The sequence below is a fragment of the Crocodylus porosus genome, unplaced genomic scaffold (assembly GCF_001723895.1).
Source record: "Crocodylus porosus isolate Cpor-Errol unplaced genomic scaffold, CroPor_comp1, whole genome shotgun sequence".
Classification (NCBI taxonomy): Eukaryota; Metazoa; Chordata; order Crocodylia; family Crocodylidae; genus Crocodylus; species Crocodylus porosus.
Window position 1 is genome coordinate 52,538,195 of NW_017728906.1, and position 12,491 is coordinate 52,550,685.

The 12,491-nt window shown below is 40.7% G+C and overlaps 1 protein-coding gene across 8 annotated transcripts in view; it reads left to right on the top strand.

The window, feature by feature from the left end:
• DMD (dystrophin) overlaps nt 1–12,491 on the top strand; it is a 1,922,593-nt gene that overhangs the window by 711,627 nt on the left and 1,198,475 nt on the right. For all 8 annotated transcript variants that reach the window (XM_019529123.1, XM_019529125.1, XM_019529122.1 and 5 more), the window contains one exon: nt 11,416–11,503. In XM_019529123.1, coding sequence (XP_019384668.1) covers nt 11,416–11,503 — 88 coding nt within the window. The remainder of the gene's footprint in view (nt 1–11,415; nt 11,504–12,491) is intronic.

Here is a 12,491-nt window from a genome sequence, read left to right on the forward strand (position 1 = left end):
AAGCAGCAGTGGTGGCAGCTGGGCAGAAGCTGCTGGTGAACATGAGGGAAAAGTGGCCACATCCCCCTCACTGTTTTTGGGCCCTTCTTGCTGCGGCCACCCAGAGCCTGCACCTGGGCTGCCCTGAAGCTCCTCTCCACTGCCATCACTGCCCCTCTGGGTAGTCTGGAGGTGCCACTGCTGGAGGAGCTACAGGGCAGCCTTGGAGTGAGCTCTAGACAGGTGGGCCCTGGCATAAGTGAGGGGAAGGTCTGGAGCTGGTGAGTGCTGGGCCGGGGCTGTGTGCATAGGTTTCCTCCAGTCTCCATGAGGCTGGAGCCAGTGGCAGTGACAGCTGGAAGGATCCACCACTTCCTGGGCTGCCTAGAAATGGAGTCCAGCCACAGATCTGCCCCAGCCCCACTGCACATCTTGGGGTGGGATATGCCATGAGCCAGAAGGCATACAGCACAGGCTGTATTTGCCTTCCTCCTGCCTCTTCCCTGCCCAGTTTGGGAAAGAGATTGGGGGCTCTGTCTTTTTGGTCCCTTTCTCTTCAAGAGGGCAGGGGAGCAGCTGCCACTGCATCCTGTCTCTTCTCCACACTTGGCACTGTCATAAGAAAGACGTTGGAGGCTTTGCTCCTGTATTCTGTCTGCTTTACTCCTGGAGATGAGAAGCAAAGTAGAGGGGGCTTCCCCCTACCTGTTACCCAGTTTCCAGTCTGGAGAAAATGTGGGAAATCTTCCCTCAGCTTCACTTCTCTTAGGGACCAAGAGAAATGGAGAAGGCACTGTTCCCCATGCCTTCCCCGGAAAGTGATGACTCTGAAGCACAGAGAGTTGGGGAAAGGGGACACTTGCACACTGAACACCTGTACACTGCCTCTCCTAGAAAAGTTTCTACCAGTGAAAATTTCTCAGAAGTTTTCTCTGGTAGAAATTAATGTCTGCTCATAGTCTACTAATATAAATGTTTTTGATATCTGTCTACTGATCTGTATGTCTGTCTTAAATCAGCTCTGATGAGATAAAGGAACATTGAATTTTAGCCCTTCAGAAGTACATATTCAAAATTTCCTTGTTATCTCGCCGTTACTCTGCAATGATTTTCATTTAATCAATAAAGTTTCCATAGTAATTCTATAAGAAAGCACCACATAGTGTACACTGTACTAAATGCAGGGTTGTGATGATACCAGTTTATATTATGTGTTTCAGTTAAAAAGCAAAACTGCTGTGATACAAGGACTATATGTGATAGAAACATAGCCATTACAGTGATGAGGACCATTTTGTATTTGAAAAGATGGACATACTTAATTTTCTCAGGGCTTTGTTTGTCATGCTCTCAGTTTTTAAAATAGCTAGAAGCTTCTTTTCATCTGCTCATTTTATTTGTGAGAACAGATTGCTTTCCCCTGTACTTGAACCCTTTTAGAGGTATGTAACAAATAATTTCAAGGCTAGCAAATTGACCTGTCCTGACCTGCGTAATTTCTCTAGACTGCTGCACTGTCAACTGTCCATCAACAATACAATTACCAGTCCCTTGCCCCCAGTAATGTAAGATGTATAAGACTTTATAACACCATGAAGGATTTAGGAACCATGGTTCACCTCCCTCCTCCTTTCTTTCCTTTGATCCCAAGGGGGTGGTAATCAGTATCCCTTCAAGTGAGGGATAGAGGTAGGTGAACCACAGACCCTCTTCTGCCACCTTTCAGGTGCCCAGCATCTCTTGCCCCTGCAAGAGGGATATTAGACTGGTTCTGCTCCTGGTGATGCTGGGGAAGATTATTTGGAGATGGGAGGCCAAGAACTGCTCCAGCTGTTGAGAATTCATTCATGTTGTTGAAAAATATACATGATCAGATAGGTGGGTACTGGATTTGATCACTTCATGGTGCTGCTCCACAATGTTGATCTAGAAACTAGAGGATTTGAGATTGGATACAGGACACTGGGTACAATGTAATAGATCTCCCTAGAAACTGAGCACCTGTGTGATTGAGAAGCTAATTTCCAACTTTATGTATTGTGGACCAATGCAGAACAAACCATTTCTGTGATGGAAGGGACCAGCAAGTTGGGGTTTCTTCACAGATTTGGAAACATAATAGAAACTGAAAATCTCTCCATAAAAGACAATATTTGATTTTTTTATTATTATTATTATTTCATAGCGCACCTTTTAAAAAATTACATTTTGTCTTGAGTGACTTTAACTACATGATGAGGTTTTAAAGGTTTTGGGAGCTGAAAGGCTCTGACTACTTTTGGTTTTGAGGCGGGAACAAAGAGCATTTTAAATGTGCCTCAGGGGGAAGGGGAGGGGTGGGGAGGAGTGGTACTTTAATTAGCGCAACACTGAGAGCTATGCTAATTAAAAGCACCTGGAGTGTCACATGTATCAGTGTTCCCGTGCTGAAAAATAGTGGTGTGGCACTTTGAACTAAAGCTCATTGAATAAGCTTTAGTTTTAAACACCCCACCACCATGTTTCAGTGCAGGGCCACTGATACACTTGATGCTGGAGTTCAGTAATTACCATGCTCCAGCACTATAATTACAGTCACTGGAGCAGCCTCCCTGCACCAATATAGGAGTCCAAAGATTATAATTGACAGCTAGGAGTTGAAATCTGTTTCAGGCATATCACAGCTATTGGACCATATTCCATAAAAGATAAGAAAAGGCAAGTTTTGTAAAGATGAGATATTTATAACTTGTTCTTATTTGATTTTTTTTTTTTTTTTTTTACTGATTCGATATAACCTTTTTCTTGGAAATGGAAACAGAACTGGGAAATGGCAACCAGCATCTTAAATTTAAGAGCTCTCACAACTGTTGGCTACCAGTTCCCACTCCAGTTTCTATGCAAATAAAGGTCAGATCAGTGAAAAATCAAACAAGATTTTTGATGGCATGTCCTTTAAAATTTGTAGAAATCTATAGTAGAGTAGTTAATTACAATTAGCATGTTTACAAAAGAAAAAGAAAACTCTTAAACCTAAAAAAAGCAAAACCAAGTAAAATGTCGTATGTTACTGATAATTTAATGGGACACACACTATAAAAAATATGCATACACAGAAACTGACATGTCCATTTATGCATATGTGTGCACCCAGATTATTGGCCTCACTCCAAGATCAACAGATTTCTTTTCATCCCCTGCCACTCACTCAAGGAATTAAAGCTGCAGCAAAACAGGAAACCGTCTAGGAAAAGATTCCACAAAAGATGTGTCACATTTTTGGGACTGGTTTCCATCATATCTTAAATTGAATGTGTGGCAGGAAAATCAGACACAGCTTGTGCCCCTAGTCAGTCAGTCAGCTGATTGTGGGTTCCAGCTCTGTAACTCCACAGGGACCTCCAACTAGCTCTGGTGCAGTCCCAGGGCTTGGACCCACAATCAGCTGATTGTTGGTCCCAACCACAGAACTGCACCAGAGTCTGGTACCAGCTCCAGTGCAGCAGTCCTGGGGTTGGGACTGACAAGCAACTGATTGTCCCAATCCTGAGACTACATCAGTCTTGAACTGGCCCCAGTGTGTTCCCGAGCCTAATATCTACAGTTGTTGGTCTCAGCCCTGGAACTACACAGGAGTCTGGAACTGGCTCTGGTGCATTTCCAAGGTTAGGACTGACAATCATATGATTGCCAGTCCTAGTCCTGGGACTGCATGGATATCTCAGTGTAGTCCATTGGCCCATAAGATAGAAATGACACTGCAACATTATAATATTCTGGCATCATTCGGGTGTAACTAAAGGTGGCAAGATTAAAGGTGATTTTGGCTGCATACAAACATTCAATTTTAGCAGTGGAAGATTCCCACCGCTAAAATGATCTTTGAGAGGGAGTAGTACAGACATTCAGTCTTCAACTGCCCTCTCTTTCCTGGTCCTTGCTCCTTTCCAAGACAAAGATGATCCCAGTCTGGGGAAAGTGTGGGCTGCTCCATTTGCCCTGTTCCTGAGGTAACTGGTGCAGTGGGGCAAAGCCCCCTATCTGTTTTGCACACTGGAGACTTTGGTGTGAAAAGCAGGTGAGGGGTTTGTGATACTGCACCCTTCACTTGGCTCTTGGTGCCTGGGAATTGTGTGGAGGACATAACAATGCAAAGCCCTCCTGCCTGCCTCTCACTCAGGATTTAGGAGTGAGAAGCAGGCAGAGGGCAGTGTTGCCCCCCTGTACTTGGCTCCTGGTACCCAGCAAAGGAGCAGATGGGAGCAGTATAGCAAAACTTCTCACATCAGGGGCTCCAAATTGAGGAGCAGGCTAGGAGCAGGCAACTACTGTTCCTTTTCTCTCCTTCTCTATGGGAGAAATGAGAGCAGCTAGCCCCTGTGCTTCTTTCAGACCAGTGTGACCCTGATCTCTGGAAGGCACAGGAGCATCTCTGCTCCAGCTCCACTCCTCCTGCCCCCCAGGCAGAGGTAATCCAGGCAAAAGCGTGCAGACATTCAGTCTTCTGGGAGAAACTCAGAGGTAATTTCTGTCTCCAGGTTACTTTTCCTTTGGCAGATAAAGCTGGAATGTCCACATGTTTGTGATTTCTACTAGAGCAGTGATTCTCCCAGTAAAAATAAGCATCCGTACATGGCCTTTGTCTCACTGTACAAGCACAACGTGCTGTCTAATTTGGTGCTAAGAAAATGTTTCTGTGTAGTGGATGTTACTTGTTTTAACCTCTTTGCTTATATCCTATTTCTTGTTAAAAGGCAAGAAATAACTTACAAAAATATTAACCTTGTGAGAGACAAGAACTTTTGTGGGTAATGTCTTTAACTGAACCAGCTTCATGGCTGAGACAGACTTACAGAAATATCATAAGCAACCTTTTGGATATCACTGTGTCCTTCCTCTAGTTTCACTGATCTCACTTCCTCTGAGAGCTGAGGAAGGGTACTGTGATACCCAAAAGCTAAAATATATCATCCACAAAATGTCTTGCCTCTTGCATATTTCCAGGACCTAATGGTTTCAAAATCACTTCATCTCTACCATGAATAACCTTGTAAAGTCGGCTAGAAAATCACAGTTTTTCCTTTGAATCCCTTTCCATGTTTTTTCCAACAGGAAAACAGTTTTCTGCAGTAATTCAAAAATGTATTTTTGTCTGTTTCTTTTGACATTTCATCTATTTATCACTGCTTTCAGCATAATCATGGTATTTGTCTGAAGGATATCATCCAGAAAGCTTCCTGTTTTGATTTTAAGATACTGCAAGATAGATATTCCAGTACTTCCTCGGATCGTTTGATCCACTGACTAACCATTTTCACTGCTAAGAAATGATCCTATATATCCAATGACCCAATTTGAATTTGTCTGGCTTTAAGAACCATTGATTCTTGTTCCGTCTTTTTGCCCTAGATTAAAGATTCTTTTAGTACCCAATATTTTCTCCCTATGCAGGTACTTTTATACTGTATAATCAAGTTGCTTTTGTCTTGCTTTTGATGCACTAAACAGTTTGACCAAAAGTATTTCTGTTATTTGCATGGCTTTCTTCTGATCTTTCTCCAAGCTTTCAATATTCTTTTAAAAATATGGGCACCAGAATCACATGTAGCATGTTGATATTTGTCTTCTGAATGCCATGAAGAGGTAAAAACAGCTCTATGTGGACACTCTTTAACACTTGCACATGAAAGTGTTCGTGTCTTTTTGAAAGTCATTCTTCCAACATATCATCTCCCTATCTAATTGGGAAAGCAAAATTTCCAACGTAGGGGTTGGAAAATGACCAATCCCTCCCCCCTCCCCCCCCACCTGATTAAAAATGTAGAAAGATAAATTTTTTCCATAAATTTTTGGTACCAAAAATATGAGGCATAATATATTCTAGAAACTGTTTTCCAGGGGAAACAATCATAAAATGAATTGAAACAGTTTTTTTGTCATTAAAATAATTTGATTAATTATTAGAAGCTACTTCTAATTAAAAAACAGAACATTTACCAATACCACTTCTGTTAAGGTTTTGGTGCTGAAACCCAAAATATTGTAATTGTCAATATTTCTAGTACAAGCTTATTTTTGCCTACTTGTCTACTTTTTCTATAAAAGGCTAGAAAATGTGTCATGAATAAAGCAGGGTGATAAGACAAACAACAGATGTCTCGACAGGGCCATCATCCCATTTACTGTTTTGCTATTTAACGAGGAGAAGGATTTGGGGTGGGGGCGGAGGGGGGAGTGGGGATTGGTCATAAAAAGTTTGCATTCCAAGAATAAAGCAAAAGCCAACAATTTGACAGGAGCAAAAGGTAGAAAGAAGACTGATCTGTATTGACAAGCAGTTACAAATATCTCCACCTCTTGTCCCCAGAAGGTGAATTTCTCACCATTTTTTTCCTGAACTTAGGAACTTGCACATTGATTCCTTTTTATTTTTAAAACCAGTTATTTTTTAGGAGATATTATTTTTTTTATGATTCATCTGTACTCTCCATCATTAGACTCGTGGTAGATATATCAGCTGCCGATATAGTTGATGTAAAACCCAGTTATCAGTTTTAAAACTTTCTAAAACATTTCTATGCCAGTATTTCTATAACGTGTGGCTTGTATTTAAAACCTGTGATGATGCAAAATCAAATTTTATGTGTGACCAGCCTTAGCCACAAGTGAGGAACATGGTCATCTAAAACTCATTTTGCTACAACCATGAAACTGCATTATATGGCCACCATTCATTCATATCTCCCCTGTGTCTGTGTCTACAAAAATATTATAAAAATGTATGCTTATAAAAACTACCATATTCCCCAACATGAATTTTTCCAGTTCACTTTTTCCGTATACATTGCTCACAAAAAACTAAGCTGGTGACATTTTTACAGGATTTTTTGTCAAATTGTTACAGAGGATATTTTATTACTAAAATGTCATTAAAGGTATTAATATGTCACAGCTATGTATATATAAAAATATATTTATATACATTAAATATATAGTTAGATATTGGCTGGCCCTGGGTATGTGCGAGTAAGACTCTATCTCAGATACAAGGTATAGTATAACATCTGTTTCAAGGCTTGTTTGGTTTATTGTGGTCATTTAGGAATTTGTGATCAGGGTTGTACCTAAAATTGTTTAATTTCTTTTTCCCAGGTTCTCCCTTCTTCAAAATCTTATTTCCTCTAAAAAAGTTACATGTTAATTTTGATGCCAAAAATTGCAAAACTCTAAATGGCATGTATTCACAGTGATAGCATTTATATTAGAAATATGAACCCTTTTAATTTAAAATGATTTGTTTCAGAATGATAGCTCTCTGGAAGTAGGACCAATTTTGAATTAAAAAAGAAATCCAGAAATTATAGCACTCTTCAACATTATTGCCAGTATTTCACCAGTGGTGATGGTTATTTACCTTTCCAACACAGAAGTATGGGCATTCAGTTTGAATGGGTTTAACCCAAACTGTTTCTTTTATCTTTTTTATTAAAATAAATGCTTTGAAATATTTTAGGAAGATATTTTAAATGCTGCATTATCATAAAATAGTCTGTTTATATATGTGTCTTTTAAGTACAACTATCTACATATATAATAGCCTTTTCAAATTCCATATGTAATGTTAGGTTTCTCAGTGCATACTTAGACGCCTAAATGAGTCAACTGATTTATTTTACTTAAATGCCACTTGTAAGGGCTCACAGCGTCTTTAATACTTTGGCTGCTTAGGGTATGCCCTTACCACCAAATTGGTATGAATGATAATAAGAACCTAGATGAGGCTTGCCAGGTTGTGAGCAACTGCACTGCAAAATCCTATCCAGGAAACTGTGTCCTCATTTTTTTTATGTTCTTATATCACTAGGATGACTGGGAGTACATTTCCTGGCTTTTGGGTGCTTTAGTAAACTGATGTTCTCTGTGATTTTTGTTTTTCTAGTGATCTATGGGGCAACTAGTTTATCCTTCTGGGTAGATAGGGTAAATGATGGGTAGGTAATGGAGGATGATAGGTCATTGAGTGATATGACTTCTGTCTTGTCCACAAAGTAGAAGTTTAAGTGGAATCTAGTCTCTGATAACTAGAGCTGTGCAAAGCTTTGGATCGTGATTCAGATTAGGAGATGATTCAGATGTTTCAGAGGCTGAATCTATGAGTCCAAACTGAATTATTAGAAGCTTTGGACTTTCCAAATCAATTTGGAGCTTCCGAATCGATTCAGAAAAGATTTCACAATTCAGAGATTTGGCCATAGGGTATAATGGGGAATCAGTGAAATATCTATAACTTTGTTGTTTTTTGGCTGATTTGGATGAAACGTGCAGGAGTAGTACCCTCTTCTGATAGTATGCTATCTCCCAAGCTGCAAGGTGATAACTGCAGGGGTTTCTGGGAAACTGAACCTCAAAATCCTGAAAGCAGAACTTATGTCACGTGTGTGTTAAGCCACAGTGGGGTGAAAACCATAGGAGTGCCAGCTCTTGCTGAGGCCACAAAGTCTGTCAAGTTTCAAGGAGATAGGTGAAAGGATTTCCGAGAAACTGCACCTCACACTGCTGACAAGCAAAACTCATGACATAGGTGACACTGTGTGTGTGTTAAGGCATGGGGGATGGGGACATGAAAACTGCAGGCTTGCTAGGGCCTGCTGTGGCCCTGAAGCCTGCCAGCTGTCAAGGAGGTAGGTGCAGGGGGCGTCTGGGTTCTGGCTGTGGGCAGGCAAAACACGTGACATGAATGTTTGTGGGGGACTGTGTGTGTGTTCAGGTGCGCCCTTCCTGGCACTGGTGCCCCTACACAACATGGCAGTGTGCCCCTATGAGGCCTCCTCCTCCCTTACAGCCTTGGTCTGGTCCACCACTGTAAACAGCAGCTGGTCAAAATAACTTAGCTGGTCAACACCAATAGCACCAGCAGCATCAAAGGTACCCAGATGGAACTGTCACAGAGCTTTCGTTTTATAAAGGAACTGAAAGCAAGAAATAAAGATGCTGTGGTGGATATATGTTACTCATGGTGTATGATGTCTTATCTTCTGTTTTTATGTGTATATGTTTATTATGAAAAAAAATTAAATAGTTAGAAAATGCATCTTAGGAAGCTTTCAGGTTGAAACACTCTTTCTCAGGCTGAGGAAGTACATGCAGTTGGTGTGTCTCCTGGTCCTGAATGGAAGGAATAGTAAAGAAGCCAGAATTTGGCCTGGCACAAAATGCAGCCAATAAAGCCAGCCAGTGAAAATGGAAATGGAGGCATCAGGGGGTGAGGGGCAGGGAAGGGAGATGTAGCAGTGCAGGTAGAGTCATAGAAGTAGGGTCGGAAGGGAACTTGTAGGTCTTCTAATCCAACCTCCTGCCCTGGGCAGGAGAGAAAACTGGGCTCAAATGACCCCAGCCAGGTAGACATCAAGCCTCCTCTTAAAGACCCCCAGGGTAGGAGCCAGTACCACTTCCCTTGGAAGTTAGTTCCAGATCCTAGCCACCCTGACTGTGAAGTAGTGCCTTCAGATATCTAGTCTGAATCTACTCTCTAACAACTTATTCTGTTATTCCTTGTTAACCCAGGGGGGCGCTCGGGGAAACAAGGTCTCTCCCAAACCCTGCTGGTCTCCCCTAGTGAGTTTATTGGTAGACACCAGGCCCCTCCTCAGCCTTCTTTTGTGAAGGCTGAATAGGTTAAGGTCCCATAGCCTCTCTTTGTAGGGTCTCTTTGTAGGGTCTCCTGAACTGCGGGGTCCAGAATTGGACACAGTACTCCAGCTGTGGCCTGACCAGTGTTGCGTAGCGGGGGAGGATCACCTCCTTGGCTCTGCTTGAGCTGCATCTGTGGATGCAAGACAAGGTATGGTTAGCCCTATTGACCATGCATTGTCGGCCCATGTTCATCTTGGAGTCAGTAATGACCCCAAGATCTCTTTCTGCCACTGTGCTCTTGAGGAAGGAGTTTCCCAGCTTATAAGTGTGCTGCTGGTTCCTACTGCCCAGGTACAGCACCCTGCACTTGTCAGTATTGAAACCCATCCTATTTTTGTTAGCCCACCCCTGTAACCTGTCCAGGTCCTGCTGTAATCTCTCCTTCCTTACTAGTGTGCCCACCTCACCCCAAATCTTGGTGTCATCAGCAAATTTGAACAGGGTGCTTTTGACCCCGTTGTCCAAGTCACTAATAAAGAAATTGAACAGTGCGGGCCCAAGGACCAAGCCCTGGGAGACTCCACTGCCCACTTCTCTCCAGGTCAAAAATGACCCATCCACCACTACCCTCTGAGTATGACCCTTCAGCTAATTTGCAATACATCTGACTGTATAGGGATCAATGTCACAGTCACCTAGTTTTTTACTTGGCAGGCTTTGTGGCCTCAGCAAGAGCTACCACTCTTGCCCTTTTCACCCCACTGTGGCTTAACACACATACGTGACATGAGTTTTGCTTGTAAGCAGCCTGAGGTGCAGTTTCCCAGAAACTCCTGCAGCTATCACCTTGCAGCTTGGGAGATATCATACTATCAGAAGAGGCTACTACTCCTTCAAGTTTCATCCAGATGAATCAAAGAACAACAAAGTTATAGATATTTCATTGCATCCTCATTATACTCTACGGCCAAATCTCCCAATCAGCTCTGAGTCTTCCGAAGCAATTCGGTTGAATCAAATCAGAAAAATGATTCAGATCTCTGAATCGAATCTCTGGCATCTGAATTAGCTGAGACTGAATCAAATAGTTCCCTATTCACACAGACCTACTGATAACACACTTAGCAGTGCCAGAACTATTGGACTCATGCAAGAGGTTTCTGAGCATGATAAGAGAGTTTAAGATCTTCATCCAAGCAGTAATTCAGGTTAACTCTGCAGCGCAGTCATACATTTATTTAGTTACCTATGTGTAGATTTAGATGCCTAATTTTATTCATGCAAATTTGAAAATGTGACTAATACATAGTAAATCAGACAAGCCAAAGGTTTATGGAATCAATCCTGCAATTTGCCACGCAGTCCTGTCATTTGCTATGTACCTTTGACTGACTTTGAAATCTATGGGACTTCAGGGCAATCAGCTTCTTGAAGAATCAAATCTTAAATTTTTCAGTCTGAAATTCCTGTTCAACAAATATTTTTTTCCTTCTCAGAGACTGGGCTTTGAATAGTTCTTGTTCTATGCAGAGATACCTTTGTGTTTGTCTTCAAAATGCCTACATGCATCATTTGTCGAGTTTTGTTGTCACGCTTGCATTTATGTGGAGAGAGCTTTTTGACTTCATGCCCTTTTTCCTGAAGTTGTCTGTCTAACGGTATGACCAAGTTTGCAGTGCTTGTTCCTTTCGCTGCCAAGTCAGGAGGTTAACAGGGGAATTTGACAGGGTAAAAGATCTCAAGGCATCTAGAGGACATCTATGGATTAATTACTTTCTTCAAAATCTAACTACTGAAATACTCACCTTTTCTGTCATGCTACAGGCCATAGACCGAGAAAAGTCTGAGAAGTACAGAAAACTGCAAGATGCCAGCAGATCAGCTGAAGCCCTGGTGGAACAGATGGTGAATGGTAATTACATGGGAGTTGATTTAGATAATCTTTTTAGGGATTTGATAAATGCACAGGTTTATATTTATCACAAGAATTATATTAACAAAACACTTTTTGAATAGAACAGTAAGTTGAAGTAAGGTCATTTTGTATTTTTTATTATTTCTGAATTTTAAAGTTGATAAGCATAAAACAGAAACAAAAAAGCAAAATTTTACTATTGTGAAACACACATAGCAAAATATGACACTTGAAGTAGTCACTATATAATACCAATCTATTCTACATAACATCTAAAATCCTAATCGTTTTCTCTGATTATAATTGAGAAAGCTTTCAAATATACAATAGTGTCTCTATATCATTTCACAGGGGAAATATTTGGAATATAGTCCATGTTATCTTAGCCTGTTTGAAAATCAGTCAGTCATGCAATCTGATTTCAGTGGCTTTTGCAATACATGGTATCATAGCAAAATAGGCAGTCCTGTTATAGTGTCAAAGATTTGTATACTTTTGAAAAATACAAAAATTCAAGGCTTATGCAACTATCCAATAGAAAATATTATTGATTTGCCAAAGATTTTCATTACATGCAGATCACTGATTTTTTGAGCTTTTAGATTGTTTTCCCCCCCAAAATTTTTTATTTTAATTGTAAAACTTTAGAAATGTAAATAAAAGAAAAATTAAAATGCTGTGTTTCTGCAAATGCAGAAATTTTCATCTTCATTACATTTAGTTACACTAAGCATTCAGTTGCATCTTCAAACCATTTTTTTTGTTTAGTAAGATCCTGAATGCATCACGATGTCATGTTCATAATGAAGGGTACCATGATCTGCATGTAATTCTGTTGATCTCATTGGGTACATCCAGATGAGTGGGAACAGGTGCTTTGCAGCATGGAGCCAAAATTAAGTACCAGAAAATCCTGGTATCTAAAAAAAAAATATATATATATATTTTTAAAATGCTTCAAAAAAAGTGGGACACCATACATGAA